This window comes from Pan paniscus, chromosome 13, assembly GCF_029289425.2.
Source record: "Pan paniscus chromosome 13, NHGRI_mPanPan1-v2.0_pri, whole genome shotgun sequence".
Lineage (NCBI taxonomy): Eukaryota > Metazoa > Chordata > Mammalia > Primates > Hominidae > Pan > Pan paniscus.
In genome coordinates, this window is record NC_073262.2 from 144,283,698 (window position 1) to 144,301,053 (window position 17,356).

The 17,356-nt window shown below is 47.7% G+C and overlaps 1 protein-coding gene across 2 annotated transcripts in view; it reads right to left on the bottom strand.

The window, feature by feature from the left end:
- Positions 1 to 6,570: 6,570 nt before the first annotated feature.
- Positions 6,571 to 17,356, bottom strand: part of THAP4 (THAP domain containing 4) — a 55,069-nt gene continuing 44,283 nt past the window's right edge. For both annotated transcript variants that reach the window (XM_034955582.4, XM_008965605.3), the window contains one exon: positions 6,571 to 6,869. In XM_034955582.4, coding sequence (XP_034811473.2) covers positions 6,750 to 6,869 — 120 coding nt within the window. In that variant the 3' untranslated portion in view covers positions 6,571 to 6,749. The remainder of the gene's footprint in view (positions 6,870 to 17,356) is intronic.

Genomic DNA, 17,356 nt, shown 5'->3' on the forward strand with positions numbered 1-17,356 from the left:
ACAAAAAGATAAAAATCCCCATGCATAAAAGAAATGTGAAACCCTAAACGGGAAAAACTTTAAATAGACCATAAAGACACCAAAGTCGATTTCAACACCACCATGGTTTGAATGCATTCCCCAAAAGTTCATGTGTTGGAAACCTGGACTCCAATGCAGCAGTGCTGGGATGGGATTCTGGGGAGGTGACTGGCTCATGAGGACTAATCCATTCATGGACTAATGGGTTCTCAGGGAGTGGAGCAGTTATCACCAGGGGGATGGTTATAAAAGCCAGCTTTGCCGTCTCTCATGAGACCCTCACATAATGCCCGGCACCACTTGAGACTGCAGAGTCTTGACCAGCAAGAAGGTCCTCACCAGATGCAACTCCTATACCTTGGACTCCCTGCCTCCAGAACTGTAAGAAATAAAATTCTTTATAACTTACCCACTCTGTGGTATTCAGTCATAGCAACAGAAAATGAATTAAGACAGAAAGAAAGACCATGTTCCTGGATAAGAAAACTCTCCTAAGCAAGACAATTCTACAAAAGTAAATTTATAAATGTAATGTAATCCTTATAAAAACGCCGCATGTTTTTCCCCAGATCTAGAAAACTAATTATAAAGTTCATGTGAGAGAGGAAGTGCACAAGAGTGTAAAAATAGCCAGGAAAACTCTGCAAAAGAAATGGGGAGGTCCTCTGCCACCGAACCATCTCCTGGCCTCCGTAATGGAACCACATGGCACCAGGACCCATGTAGGCAAGCAGGCCCAGGGACATGAAAACCCAGGGACAGACCCCAGTGCCTAGAACATTCAGTCTATGAGGTAGCATATGATACCGGTGAGGAAAGGATGGACTTGTTAATACAAGTGGTTAAACGTTAACCACTTGGAGAAAGACGAAAATGAATCTGCACTTCATACCATACACTAAGACAAATTCCAAATGGGTTAAAAGTACTAGGAAAAAGTGAATTCCTTCATCACCGGGGAGTGGGCAAAATCTTCTTAAATATGACTTAAAACCCAGGAGTGATAAAAGACAAAATGTATACTGGGAAAAAAGTTTTATAACATAGCACATTTTCAAAGTGTCGGTGACTTGAGTGGGAAGCAGGGCAGTGACTGTCGGGGACTGAGGGTGGGGGGATGGTGTTGAACGGGTGCGGGGTCTCCTTCTTGCGTGATGAAGGCTTTGGAAGCACACAGAAGTGATGGTTGTACGTTATGAATGTATTAAATGCTGCTAAATTGTAAACTTTAAGAGATGGTTAAAATGGTGAATTTTTTTAACCATCTATAGGACTCTGATAAAAATGTTGTTTTATGTATATTTTACCTCAATAAAAATTATAACTTAAAATGAGAAATATTAGGATTAATATTCCTTATTCAAACGAGCTCATGAGTTTGGAAAATCAAGAAAATGATTTAAAAAAAAAAAAGAGAGAAATGCAAACCAAAATCACCCCAAGACTCCATTTCTCACCTACAAGATTGACCCAAATCCAAATTTGACACCAGATTCGGCTGCTGAGGGGGGCAGGGACTTCCTACAATGCTGTGGGGATGCAGAACACCTGGCCCCTTGGGGACAGGGACAACACCCAGACAAGCCAGATGAGCCTCTCCCCGCCAACTGGCAATTCCACTTCCAGAAATGTATCCTTAAGATACGATGGCCAGAATCCACAAGGATGTGGAAATGCCCTTCTAACCAGACTTAGAAGACAAGCACTCTGCAGTCCCAACGGAGGTGCTGGGTCCAACTCTGACATTTGATTGGCCAAAGACTGGAAACAACCCAAGGCCCAGCATGAGGGGATCTGCTGGCTAACTCACGGCGAGCTAACCCACGGCGAGCTAACTCACGGCGAGCTAACCCACGGCGAGCTAACCCACGGCGAGCTAACCCACGGCGAGCTAACCCACCGCCAGCTAACCCACGGCGAGCTAACCCACGGCGAGCTAACCCACGGGCAGCTAACCCACGGCCAGCTAACCCACGGCCAGCTAACACACGGCGAGCTAACCCGTGGCCAGCTAAACCACGGCCAGCTAACCCACAGCCAGCTAACCCACGGCCAGCTTACCCACGGCGAGCTAACCCACGGCGAGCTAACCCACAGGCAGCTAACCCACGGCCAGCTAACCCACGGCGAGCTAACCCACGGCGAGCTAACCCACGGCGAGCTAACCCACGGCGAGCTAACCCGCGGCCAGCTAAACCACGGCCAGCTAACCCGCGGCCAGCTTACCCGCGGCCAGCTAACCCGCGGCCAGCTTACCCACGGCGAGCTTACCCACGGCGAGCTAACCCACGGCGAGCTAATCCATGGCGAGCTAACCCACGGCGAGCTTACCGGAGCACTCGGTAGCTGTGCTAGAGGCCTGTGTGGAGCAAATGTGCCTGGTTTTACAGTTCTGACAAGAAAGCCAGTCAAATGATTTGTATTCGCAAAACAAATTGTAACAATTTCTAGAATTTAAACAAATGGACTTGTGTATCAAGTTGGTGACAGAAGCGCAGAGTAGTTAATCCAATTACATCATGTTTTAACTTTGTATCTTCAAAGGGAAAGGTCTAAAAAGGCTAGCAGAAAAAAACTTTGACCAGTAGTCACTGTTAACAATACCTTTGTTGGTAGAGCTGGGGTCTTACTATGTTGCCCAGGCTTATTTTGAAATGATTATATGCATTTATATGTAGAATAAAGCAAATAATGTTAATGTTGTAATGAACCAAGATTTTCAGCTTAAGAGGTAAAATCAAAGAATATTTAAAAACCCTTAGAATCTTAACATTTGAATGGAAAACAGTATGAATTCATATTTTTCAAAAATACATGTGTATATCCCATGCTAAAGTAGTTAAGGGTGAAGGGTCCTGATCTCTAATACAACCTCACGATTCAGAGAAAATAAACCAGAAATTTTTTTTTTTTTTGAGAGAGAGAGTCTTGCTCTGTCGCCCAGGCTGGAGCGCAATGGTGCAATCTCGGCTCACTGCAACCTCTGCCTCGCAGGTTTAAGCAATTCTCCTGCCTCAGCCCCCCGAGTAGCTGGGATTACAGGTGCCCGCCACCATGCCTGACTAATTTTTTGTATTTTTAGTAGAGATGGGGTTTTGTCATGTTGGCCAGGTTCGAACTCCTTACCTCAGGTGATCCATCCACCTCAGCCTCCCAAAGTGCTGGGATTACAGGCATGAGCCACCGCGCCTAGCTGAGAAAATAAATTTTAGAACAATTTTCTGGTTTTGTCCATGGAAAGGCTGGGAGGTAGAGCAGCCCAGCCATCATAAGCAGTCAGTGCTCAGTCTGTGGCCTCCAATTCCCACTCCCTCCAATTCCCACTCCCCGCTAACGAGAACCAGGGCTCTGGAGAAATGGGTAGTTCCAGGTTCTGGGCAGGAAAAGTCAGAGGCAGCTGTGGCCCCAGAGCAAGGAGGCATCAAAGCCCACTGGATGGAGGGGCTCCTCTGGCCAATTACGAGATAATCTGAGCATCTCCTGTTTGCCAAAGATATACGCAGCACTTGATTAAAATGATATCAAATACAGTTGGCCATCCATTTCTGTGGATTCAACTGTGTATAAAAAATATTCCTGGCCGGGCATGGTGGCTCACACCTGTAATCCTAGCACTTTGGGAGGCTGAGGTGGGTGGATCACGAGGTCAGGAGATCGAGACCAGCCTGGCTAACATGGTGAAATCCCGTCTCTACTAAAAATACAAAAAATTAGCCAGGTGTGGTGGCGGGCGCCTGTAGTCCCAGCTACTCGGGAGGCTGAGGCAGGAGAATGGCATGAACCCGGGAGGCGGAGCTTGCAGTAAGCCGAGATCGCACCACTGCACTTCAGCCTGGGCAACAGAGCGAGACTCCGTCTCAAAAAAAAAAAAAAATTAAAAAAAAAATAATAAATAAATATAAAAATATTCCCCAAAAGCCCACAATAAAAAACCCAAAAAATATACAGTATAACAACTGCATACAGAGCATTTACACTGTATCAGGTATTATAAGCAATCTACAGATGACTTAAGGTATATGTGAGAATGTGCGTAAGTTGCATGCAAATCCCATGCCATTTTATACAAGAGACTCGAGCATCTGATTTTGGTACCCATGTGGGTCCTGTAGCGCACCCCTGTGGATACTGAGGACAGACTGTATACATGAAAGCATTAAGCTCGTAACATGAGTAGGGAAGCGGGAAGGGTAAGTGCAGTGGTGTGAGGAACTCCCAGTCCTTTGGCACCACTGGAGGGTGCCAGGACATTCTTACTCCAAAAATTGATCATTAAAGGGAAATAATTAAGTGTTTATGCTGCCTTTCTAGTATGAACGCACTTCAGGGTAACCTGACTTACCCTAATGGATAAAGGGAAGGTCTGAGAGAATTCCAGCCACTAAATGTCCTTCTAATGAGACAGAAGATGAGAATTCTGCAGTCCCAGTGAAGGTTCTGGTTCTAGCAATGGTCACCCACAGGTGGCAAAACTGTCAGGGGAACAGTTGAGGGGAAACTGCCGATAAAGGGGTCAGGCTGTCGCCATCCAAGCTTATTAATGCTTCAACAAAGTGACACAATTGGACATGAGGCTGTGACACGAGGAACTGAGCACTGTCCGGGTGTGATTCCAGCCACAACTTTAGATCCAACTTCCAGACGACAGGATATAGAGGGGACAGAGGAACAAGTTAAACACTACAAGGAGGATGCTAAGTCCAGACTGGGGACACCTTCGAGGACAAGTGACCAGCTTCACCAACAAGTCAAGGGCACAGGGGAGGGAAGAGGGGGACTTTTAGGATCAAAAGGATCCTAAAAGACTTTGTAGCCAAACACAAACGTGAATAAAGCTTTGATAATCCGATCGTGTGAGGATATTTCTTAGGCAGTAAGGGAAATACGAATAGGACTGTTAGAGAACATTACAGAATTCTTATGCATTTTGTGAAAACAGCACTGTGCCGTCAGTTATTGACTTCTTGTCTCTTGGCTTGTCTGTGCTCTGCCCTGAGTGCTGCCCTTCCACACGCCCTTCCAGCTGGGCGTGCAGGAGCCTTGGATGCAGGAGTTGGGGCTGGGACCTCCCTGGTGTTCCCAGGTTATTTCAGCATCACTTTGGGAGCAGAGACAGCTCTGAGCCCAGCCACCAGGTCCCTTGGTGCCCCCTTGGCTCCTGGAGTACAGTCCGAGGCCCTCCTGCCCCTCTTGTGAGAACCAAGCACATCCTGTAAGCTCTGAGGTCCGTGAAACCCCACCCTGGTAATACTTTTTGTCCCCAAGCCCTGGAGGTGGTACCTGCGGTTGCTACCCTGGATGTTAACCCTGCGCAGCCTGTGTGCTACCTCTTCTGACTGCTTCCCAACACCCGTGTAGCCTCGTCTCCATGTGCCTGCTGAGACTTCTGATACGGCGGTGAGTTAAGAGAAAGAAAATGGCTTTGTGTTGTTTTGGGATGCATACCAAAGGATTTAGGGGCAAGTGACAATATGTCTGGAATTTGCTTACGTGTATTCCCGCAGAAGTGGGGGAGGAAAAGATGGAAGTGCTTTGGGCAAAATGCTGGCAGGTGCTGAAGCTGGGTGACAGGTACAAGGGTTTAGTGTATGTTTGGAAACTTTCATAGTGAAAAAAACCCCACAAAAACGAAAGCTGTATTAGAGTTACAAACTAAAACTTACATGATGATGTTAAGATCACAGCTAGCCTCTTGGGAATGCTCCATCTGTAGGAAAATATAGACTCGGCTCTTTAAAAGTAATGAGAAAATGACTGCCATCTTTTTTTTTTGGAGACAGGGTCTTGCTCTGTCACCCAAGTTGGAGTGCAGTGGTGTGATCTTGGTTCACTGCAACCTCCACCACCCAGGCTCCAGGGATCCTCCCACCTCAGCCTTCTGAGTAGGTGGGACCACAGGCATGGACCACCATACTCGGCTAATATTTCTATTTTTTTTTTGTAGGGATGGGGTTTTGCCATTGTTGCCCAGGCTGGTCCCAAACTCCTGGCTTCAAGCCATTTCCTCGCCTTGGCCTCCCAAAGTGCTGGGATTACAGGCGTGAGCCACTGCGCCCTGCCAACTCTATAGAAGATTTACAAATATTTTAGATCTTGTCAAAACTGTAAGAAGAAAGAAAAGGAAAGAGATTCATCCCTTCTTAATTTCTTTTTTTTTTTTTTTCCCAGACAGAGTCTTGCTCTTGTCTCCCAGGCTGGAGTGCAGTGGTGCGATCTTGGCTCACTGCAACCTCCAACTCCTGGGTTCAAGCGATTCTCCTGCCTTAGCCTCCCGAGTAGCCAGGATTATAGGCATGCACCACCACACCTGGCTAATTTTTTGTATTTTAAGTAGAGATGGGGTTTCTCCATGTTGGTCAGGCTGGTCTCGAACTCCTGACCTTAGGTGATCCGCCAGCCTTGGTCTCCCATAGTACTGGGATTACAGGCGTGAGCCACCACACCCAGCCCCCTTCTTAATTTCTTAGGGAACACTTTGGAAAACAAACATCAGCAGATAAAAAAAAATGTACAGCCTACGCAAGTGATAATATTCAAAATCCTCAGCCATAAAAATAAAGGCCTTTTATTTGGTTTTTCTATGCCAGTACAGAAACATCTGGACAACACTCTTGAGCCTGCAGAGGCTCACGGCCACACCCACTTCTGCTGCAGGGACTGTCTGTCAAGGAGCCGAACCGTTGAGACACAGTAGCCAGGCCCTCCTGAGGGCTCCAGAAGCTCTAGGTTTACGGGGTCACCTTCTTGTAGGTGACGTGAAGATGCTGAGTCATTGGCTGTGTAGTGGTTGCCATGGAGACTGTCTGTTCAAGTTTGCCTTCAGAATTCAGCCTGAACTTCCGGGTAATCTGAGCAGGAGAATGAAACAAAAATACCTTAGTTTTATCTTCAAAAGATTCAATCAATGCCTGTGTGCCCATTGCATGCCACACACTCATCACGGGCTGTGAGCCAGGCAGTGGCCCTGCCAGAGGAGGATAGACACACAGCCCAGGGCCCCTGGGCATGTCACAATCCAGGTGCCCTTCAGCTGCCTCCAGAAGACCACCAGGTGAACACAGGGATTGTTTATTTAGAAGTCACCTTTTTTGTCGACGGCCATACCACCCTGAACACACCTGATCTCGTCTGACCTCGGAAGCTAAGGAGGGTCGGGCCTGGTTAGTACTTGGATGGGAGAAGTCACCTTTTTTTGGTCTCTACAAATTATATACCTGATCAGACAAGCGCTGAGCTTCCAATGCTTCCCTTCTCCACTGCCTCCCACTTTCACTGTAACTAGAACTGATGTCCAATGTGTTCTTGGAAAGCTCAGAAATACCATCTTTGGAACAGTAATTCATCAGAATAAATTATAGCAGCTGTTTCCAACAAGAATCCAAGCCTATGGCAGCTAAGTCCCGAATGAGTCAGCCCTGTATGCCCAGAATGTTTGCCGGCAAATTGTGAGAGTGACCACTGTCAAAAGACAATTCTCTGATGGGCACTATCTCTCTAGTGCCCCAGATGTGTGGGGGGTCATGTGGGGGGGGCACCAGAAGTGGATGAAACGGAGTTCTGCTTATGGCCATGGCTGACTACTCTGTAACTGACCGACCCTCTTGCAGATAACAACCCAGGTTTTAAGAAGTTTCTTTAAAGGTGTCAGAGAACCACCAAGTCAGCGAGGACCAGCACCCCAAGGAGAAGGAAGTGTGGAGGTGAGACCCAATTTGGAGCAACTGGCCCCGATGCTTTTGCTGCCCGGAAGTCAAGGGGTTCAAGGGGTGGAGGCTGAGAGGGATGTGGTAGCTAAGAGGCTGAGAAGCTAAGTGGGGCCTTCTCAGACTCATGGAGCTGGAGGGACAAACACTGGAATTCAGTGTCCGTCTAGGAGGAAAGGCGCAGCCGGGCATGGTGGTATGCACATGTAGTCCCAGCTACTCGGGAAGCTGAGGCAGCAGAATTGCTTGAACCCAAGAGGTGGAGGTTGCAGTGAACCGAGATCATGCCACTGCACTTCAGCCTGGGTGACAGAGCAAGACTCCTTCTCAGAAAAAAAAAAAAAAAAAAAAGAAAAAGAAAAAGAAAGAAAAAAAGCACCCTGAGGTTGGGCACGGTGGTTCACGCCTGTAATCCCAGCACTTTGGGAGGCCGAGGCGGGCGGATCACAAGGTAAGGAGATCGAGACCATCCTGGCTAACAGGGTGAAACCCCGTCTCTACTAAAAATACAAAAAAATATTAGCCGGGTGTGGTGGCGGGTGCCTGTAGTCCCAGCTACTCAGGAGGCTGAGGCAGGAGAATGGCGTGAACCCAGGAGGCGGAGCTTGCAGTGAGCCAAGATCGCGCCACTGCACTCCAGCCTGAGCAACAGAGCGAGACTCCATCTCAAGAGAAAAAAAAAAAAAAAAAAGCACCCCAGCTTTGGGTGGGGTCCCTGAAGGGTCCCATCCCAGGAGTAAGAGTTAACCAGAAACAGGCTGGGAAGTCCAGTTTCAAACCAGCTCAGCCTCTACTGAACACGAGCTGTCCATCCTTGACCAACAGGCAGAAGCACAGAACTGCTCTTTGGTGAGGATAACATCAAAGGAAGCCTCAAGTCATCTCTACAATTTTTCATACATATTGTCTAGAATCCATGAAAAAAAGAAAAACTCCTTAGGTTATTAGGAGATAAGATCAAAAGAAAAAACAGGAAATAGACACCTCCCCCACCCTCACCCACGGGATACCAATATTGGAGTTATTAGAAGACAATATGGAGAATTTCTGCAGGTAATCAGAATTTATCAAAAAGATTAAAATATAAATTCTACAACTGAAAAACATAATAACTCAAATTGAGGCCCCAATAATGAAATAAACAGCTTAGACACAGATGAAGAAAGGATTAGTAAAATGGAAAATGATCAGTAGGAAATATCCACATTGAAGCTTAGAGAATAATGGAAAATATGGATGAAAGCATAAGGGACACATTGAAAATTGCAAAAGACTGAACACATGTGTAACCAGAGACCCAGAAGAAGATAGGAAAGACAACAGAACACAAGCAATATTTGAAAAGCTCATGGCGAATTTTCTGAGCCTAACAAAATATATCAAGCCACAAATTCTAATTATATCACAGCAAAACTTTGGCTGATAATCAAAGGCAAGAAAATAGAAACTTGAAAGCAGCCAGAGGTGGGTGTGGGTGTCATGGTTAATTTTAGGTGTCAAAGGTCAAAGGTGGCCGATTAAGGAACACCTAGAAACCCGGTAAAGGATTATTTTGAGTATGTCTGAGAAGATGTTTCCTGAGGTGACTGACCAGGTGAGGAAGATCTACCCTCCATGAGGGTGGGCACCATCTAATAGGCTGGGGGCCCAGATAAAATTAAAACAAAGATAAGGCGAATATGTCCATCTGTTTGCTGGAGCTGGGATACACTCTTCCTCCCCTGTCCTTGGACACCTCCAGGCCCCCCGACCTTTGGACTCCCAGATGTCACCAGCACCTCCTCTCTCCTCAGGGCTCTGAGGCCTTTGGCCCAGGACCAAGAGTGACACCACTGACTTCCCTGGTTCTGAAGCCTTTGGACTTGGACTGAGCCATGACACTGGCATCCCAGGGTTTCCAGCTTGCGGAGGGGACTTTTATAACTATTGAATGCTACATTCATTAAGTGTACATGAAATATTCATGAAGTTAGGCCATATACTGGGGCGTAAAATAAGTCTCCAACATTTTTTAACAGACTAAAATATTAGAGGGTATGTTGTCTGGGCCTTATAGAATTGAATGAAAAATCCTGAGCAATAGAATCTATTTAAAAAATTCTCAATTATTTGGAAAATAAGTAACATATCTCTAAATAACCCTGTTCAAAGAAAAAAAAAATCACTACAAAATTAGCCGGGTGTGGTGGCACATGCCTTTAATCCCAGCTACTCGGGAGGCTGAGACAGGAGAATCACTTGAACTGGCGAGGTGGGGGTTGCAGTGAGCCAAGATTGCGCCACTGCACTCCACCCTGGGCAACAAGAGAGAAACTCCATCTCAAAAAAAAAGAAAAAAAGAAAAAAATCACTAGAGAATAGCCACTGTACTCCAGCCTGGGCAACACAGAAGACCTTGTTTTTATTGAAAGAAAAAAGAAAAAAGGAGAGAAAAGAAGGAAGGAAGGAAGGGAGGGAGGGAGGGAAGGAAAAGAAGAAAAAGAAAGAAACAAACTACAGAAATGAATGAATTTAACAAAGTCACATGATACGAGATCAATATACAACAGCTAATTGTACTTCTATATACTTGCAACAAATAAGTGGAAAATTAAAAAATCATTTATAATAGCATCCCAAACCACAAAATATGTAGGAATAAATTTAACAAAATGTGTGCAAAACCAATATGTTGAAAACTACAAGAAAATATAGGATGAGACTGATCTAAATAAATGGAGCACCTTACCATGGCACTGGATTGGAGGACTCAGTTTGCCTAAGATGGCACTTCTTCCCAAATTAATTTAGAAATTCAAGTAGTTCCAATGAAAATGTTTCTAGAAACTGACAAGCTGATTCTGAAATTCATATGGAAATGCAAAGGGTCCTAGGATAGCCAAAACAATTTTGGAAAAAAGAAAAAGAAGAAAAGTTGGGTAACTTCTATCACCTGATTCAATATAAAGCTACAGTGATCAAGACAGCATGGTAACAGTATAAAGACCGAAACAGGGAAGAGTGGGACAGAAGAGAGAGTCCTGGGGAAGAACCACACACACAAAGTGAGTTGATTTTCGACAAAAGCACCGCATACTTTAATAAGTTAAGGGTTCTCTTTTCAACAAATGGTGCTGGAAACGAGGTATCTGTATGAGGAAAAATGGAAAAAATGTGACTACTACCTCATACCATCTAGAAATAGCAATTCCAAATAGCATATATCTTAAAGTAAAACTATAAAACTTCTTGAAGAAAATGCAGGTGAAAATCTTTGCTGCCTGGGCTAGGTGAAAAATTTTAAGACAGGACACAAAAAGCACTGACTAGAGAAAAAAAATGGTAACAGAATTAAAACATTTGGTTCTAGACTGCACATGGTGGCTCACGCCTGTCATCTCAGCGCTTTGGGAGACCAAGGAGGGTGGATCACCTGACGTCAGGTCGAGACCGGCCTGGCCAACATGGTGAAACCCTGTCTTTACTAGAAATACAAAAAATTAGCCGGCCATGGTGGTGGGAGCCTGTAATGCGAGCTACTTGAGAGGCTGAGAGAGGATAATCGCTTGAATCTGGGAGGTAGAGGTTGCAGTGAGCTGAGATCAGGCCATTGCATTCCAGCCTGGGCAACAAGAGCAAACAATGTCTCAAAAGAAAAGAAAAGAAAACCCCCACCCCCCCCCCAAAAAAAACAACATTTGGTTCTTCAAATGGTACTGTCTAGGAAACAGAAAGGCAAGGCACAGGATAGGAATATCGTGTTGGCAAGTGCACCTGATAAAGGACTTATACCCAGAACAAACAACAGACTCTTATAACTCGGAATAAAACAAACACTTAAACAAATGGGCAAAAAATCTGAATGTTCATTTCACAAAACAAGAAATACAAGCGGCAAATAAGTACAACAAAAAGATGAGCAGCATCGTTACTCAGCAGGGAAGTGCAAATTAACATCACAATGAAATACCACCCTGTAGTGGCCAGGATAAAACTCAAAGGCCAACCCTTGGCGAGGCTGTGGGACAACCTTGCTGGGGTGTCAAGGGGGACAGCCACTCTGGAAGAGATTGGTGCTTACCACAGAACCCAGCAGTTCCAATCCCAGGTATGCACCCAAGAGGAAAAAAAAACATGTGTCCACACAAAGTTAGGTCTACACATGCTTACAGCTTTATTCCTAATAGCCCGGAACTGGAAACAAATAAAATAAACATCCATCAACAGAAAGGATAAACAAAACTGACAAGTTCACTGGTGGACCACCACACAGCAACAAGCAGACGTGGCACATGCAGCAGAACGGCTGAATCTTGAGAGCGTTTCAGTGAGGAAAGGAGACCGGAAACAAATGAGTTCTGTGCTGTGACTCCACTGATGATAATGATGGGCACTAGGACACTCAGAGCTGCTCGGCTGATGATGATGGGCACTAGGACACTCAGAGCTGCTCGGCTGATGATGAGGGGCACTAGGACACTCAGAGCTGCTCGGCTGATGATCATGGGCACTAGGACACACAGAACTGCCCGGCTGATGATGAGGGGCACTAGGACACTCAGAGCTGCCCGGCTGATGATAATGGGCACTAGGACACTCAGAACTGCCCGGCTGATGATGAGGGGCACTAGGACACTCAGAACTGCCCGGCTGATGATGAGGGGCACTAGGACACTCAGAGCTGCTCGGCTGATGATAATGGGCACTAGGACATGCAGAGCTGCTCGGCTGATGATAATGGGCACTAGGACACTCAGAGCTGCTCGGCTGATGATAATGCGCACTAGGACACTCAGAGCTGCTCGGCTGATGATAATGCGCACTAGGACACTCAGAGCTGCCCGGCTGATGATAATGGGCACTAGGACACTCAGAGCTGCTCGGCTGATGATAATGCGCACTAGGACACTCAGAGCTGCTCGGCTGATGATGATGGGCACTAGGACACACAGAGCTGCTCGGCTGATGATGATGGGCACTAGGACACTCAGAGCTGCCCAGCTGACGATGATGGGCACTAGGACACTCAGAGCTGCTCGGCTGATGATGATGGGCAGTAGGACACTCAGAGCTGCCCGGCTGACGATGATGGGCACTAGGACACTCAGAGCTGCTCGGCTGACGATAATGGGCACTAGGACACACAGAACTGCCCGGCTGATGATCATGGGCACTAGGACACTCAGAACTGCCCGGCTGATGATGAGGGGCACTAGGACACTCAGAGCTGCTCGGCTGATGATCATGGGCACTAGGACACGCAGAGCTGCTCGGCTGACGATAATGGGCACTAGGACACACAGAACTGCCCGGCTGACGATGATGGGCACTAGGACACTCAAGAGCTGCTCGGCTGATGATAATGGGCACTAGGACACACAGAACTGCCCGGCTGATGATGATGGGCACTAGGATACTCAGAGCTGCTCGGCTGATGATGATGGGCGGCACTAGGACACACAGAACTGCCCGGCTGATGATGATGGGCACTAGGACACTCAGAGCTGCTCGGCTGATGATCATGGGCACTAGGACACTCAGAACTGCTCGGCTGATGATGATGGGCACTAGGACACTCAGAGCTGCTCGGCTGATGATGATGGGCACTAGGACACTCAGAGCTGCCTGGCTGATGATGATGGGCACTAGGACACTCAGAGCTGCTCGGCTGATGATGATGGGCACTAGGACACTCAGAGCTGCTCGGCTGATGATGATGGGCACTAGGACACTCAGAGCTGCTCGGTCTACAGTGGCAGAAACCGGGCCAGGGGCTTGAGAGGGCAGCGGGGGCTGCCTGCGGAGCACAGGGACTTTCTAGGGTGCTGGGACTGTTCTCAGTCTTGACTGGGGCAGCGTTACAAGATTATATATGCTTGTCCAAATGTATCAAACTGCACACCTGAAGTGTATGCATTTATTCCATATAAAGTATACCTCAATAGAGGTGATTTTTAAAAAGTAGAAGCCATGATAATGAAGACAGTGTGGTACTGGCACAGGGACTGACAAACAGACCGCCTGGAACCAGAGAGAGGGTGAGAAGCAGACCCCTGATGAAGGATACTGAGGGGCTCAGGGGGCAGTTGCATGGGTGAACAGGGGGGCCGGGCTCTTCAGGCAGGGTGCAGGGTAGCTGGCCCTCATCTGAGAAGAAGGAGAGGGGACAGCACTTCACACTATACACACAACTCAACCCCAGGTGGATTAATGACCTAAAGGAAAGATTTTAGGTTGAACTGTGAAGCTTCCAGAAAAATTCAGAATACATATTTTGACCTGTTAGTGAGGAAAGACTGCTTAACTAAGACATTAAAAACAGAATCCATAAAGGAAGAGATTGGCAAACTGAACCACATAAAATCCAGAACCTCTGTTCTTCAAAAACAATTTGTAAAACTCAAAAGATAATCACAGACCGAAAAAGCTATTTGCAACACATTTAGCTAACAGAGCTTTATTCAAATCATATAAAGAACTCTGACATGTCAGCCAGAAAAGGCACAGTGGAAATGGTCACCAGACCTGAACAGGCACCTTGCTGGAGGATGACCCAGCAACGACGTGAAAAGATGCTCAAGCTCACAGGTCACTGGTGGCAGCCCAGGCTGCAAAGCTAGGTCCAGAGCCACCCACATAAGGCAGGAAGCGGGGAGGCTCTGCCAGGCTGGGGGCCTCTCTGAGCCTCACTGTAAAATGGGGCCTGGCCTGGACCTGCCTCGTCTCAGGGCTGCTGCAAGGCACGTGCTACACAGACTGCATGGGGCCCTGAAGTTACAAAGCACAGACACACACAGCACAGGGAATGTGCAGGTCAGCGGGAGCCTGGGGACCCCTCAGGCCCTCCCAAAAAGAGTCACACGAGCCTCTTCCAACACACTCAGTTCTCCCCTGGGGTGTGCCACCACTGCTCAGTCACCGGACATGAGTGACAAGCTGTCCCTGGGGCAAGCTGGCCAGGGACCCTCGGCAGCTCACAGGCTCCACCAGGCTCAGTACACAGCTCATTGAGGCATTGCTACCCTCTGTGGGGCCTGCAGTCTGGGCCATGCCCACCAACACCCACACAAACAGTAAAGACACTCACACGTCCCATCCCAGCCTGATCCCCCAGATGCCACGGAGCAGCTAAAGGAAAGCCTCACTTCCCCAACATAAGCCTCGCTCTCTTCGAGAGGTTCCAGCCCGCTCCTCCAGAGCGAGGGGGAAAAACCGGGTGCCTCTGCATCCACATGCAGACACCGTGTCTGACGCTATGGCTGGCAGCATCAATCCTGACAGCCAAGGAGGGAAATGCCCCAAACAGTAGTCAGCGGGGCCACAGTGCCTAACAAGGGCCACAGGACGTCTGTACGGGGAAAAAGGGAAAATGGGACTGCTACCTCACACTACAGAGAAACAATAATCCCAAATACCATGCATCTTAAAAGGAAAAGCTGGCCAGGCACGGTGGCTCACACCTATAACCACAGCACTTTGGGAAGCTGAGGCGGGTCGATCACTTGAGGCCATGAGTTTGAGACCAGCCTGAGCAACAAAGTGAGTCCCCCATCTCTATTAAAAATACAAAAAATTAGCTGGGAGTGGTGGTAAACGCCTGTAGTCTCAGCTACTTGGGAGGAAGATGTGGGAGAATCGCTTGAGCCCACGAGGTGCAGGCTGCAGTGAGCCGAGATCGCACGGCTGCACTCCAGCCTGGGCGACAGTGCAAGGCTCTGTCTAAAAAAAAGTAATAATAAAATAAAAAGTAAAAAATTTTAAAAAACGGTAAAATGTAGATGAAAATCTTGCTCACCCAGCAAGCCGGCACAGAGCTCTGAGGTGAGGCCTCCCGGGTGAGGACAGCACTGTGTCTCCCGCAACAGCCCCCGACTGGAATGGCAGTGAAGGAATGCTGTCCACAGCGTGAATCCACAGGAGAAAGAGGGGAGGCGGCACACAGCCACAGAACGTGAGGGGCTGGAAATGAGACGCACACGGGGACCTGACACAGCCGACCCAGGAAGGCCGAGGCTGAATGCAGCACTGGGGACAGGCAAACAGCCTGCCTTACACCCCACAAAAGCTCCGTGGCGTGGCCTGAGTGTGTCTACGAGTGGCCGTGGATGAAGGCTGAAAACAGCAGGTTTGCTTGAACATGTGTCTCAGAGGCAATTCAGTATTATTTCATGTATTTACTTTGAGACAGGGTCTCACTCTGTCACCCAGGCTGGAGTGCAGTGGCACAATCACTGCTCACTGCAACCTCCGGCTCCCAGGCTCAAGCGATTCTCCCACCTCACCCTCTCAAGTAGCTGGAACTACAGGCATGCCTCCCCAAGCCCGGCTACTTTTTGTATATTTTGTGAAACCAGGTTTTGCTATGTTGTCCAGGCTGGTCTTGAACTCCTGGGCTCAAGCGATCTCCTGCCTCAGCCCCACAAAGTGTTGGGAGTACAGGCGTGAGCCACCACGCGAGGCACAGTATTCTTCTTAACAGCCAAGATTCAGTAACGAACAACTTGCCCGTCAATGAGGAATGGATAAACAAAATACAGCACATCACCAATGGAATAATTCAGCCATGAAAAAGAGTGAGGCCTGAGGCATGCTCCAAGTTGGATACACCCTGGAAACCTTACACTAAGTGACAGTCTATGGCCCCAATTCTATGAAATGCTCAGGACAGGCAATCTACAGAGAAGGAAGATTAGTGGTAGCCAGGGGTTGGGGGAGATGGAAGTTGGGGCTGACAGCTAAAGGGTACCAGGTGTCTTTTTGGGGTATAAAAAATGTTCTGGCCAGGGGTTGTGGCTTATGCCTGTAATTCCAGCACTTTGGGAGGCCAAGGCAGGAGGATTGCTTAAGCCCAGGAGTTCGAGACCAGCCTGGGCAACATGGCAAAAGCTTGTCTCTACAAAAACTACAAATAAAGTAGCCGTGCTCATTAGGTGGCTCATGCCTGTAATCCCAGCATCTTGGGAGGCCCAGGTGGGTATACTGCTTGAGTTCAGGAGTTCAAGACCTGCCTGGGCAATGTGGCAAGACACCATCTCTACTAAAAATACAAAAAACAAAACAAAACAACAACAACAAAAAAACCGGGCATGGTGGTGCACACCTGTGGCCCCAGCTACTTGGGAGGGCGAGGTGGGAGGATCGCTCAAGCCTGGGAGCCAGAAGTTGCAGTGAGCCAAGATCTTGCTACTGTATTCCAGCCTAGGTGATGGAATGAGACCCTCTCTTAAAGAAAAACCCCAAATCAAAAACAAAAAAATGAGCCAGGTGTGGTGGTGTGCATTTGCAGTCCCAGATACTGAGGAGGCTGAGGTGGGAGGATCACCTGAGTCCAGGGGGGTTGAGGCTGCAGTGAGTTATGATTGTGCCACAGAAGATAAATGTTCTGAAATTAACTGTAGTGATGGGTACACAGTGCTGTGAACATACTAAAAACCACAGAATTGCACACTGTGAGCGATTTGAATAGTACGTGAATATCTTTTTTTTTCTTTTCTGATAACAGAGTCTCGCTCGGTCGCCAGGCTGGAGTGCAGTGGCGCCATCTCAGCTCATTGCAACCTCTGCCTCCCAGGTTCAAGCGATTCTCCTGCCTCAGCCTCCTCAGTAGCTGGGATTACAGGCGCCTGTCACCACGCCTGGCTAATTTTTTTGTA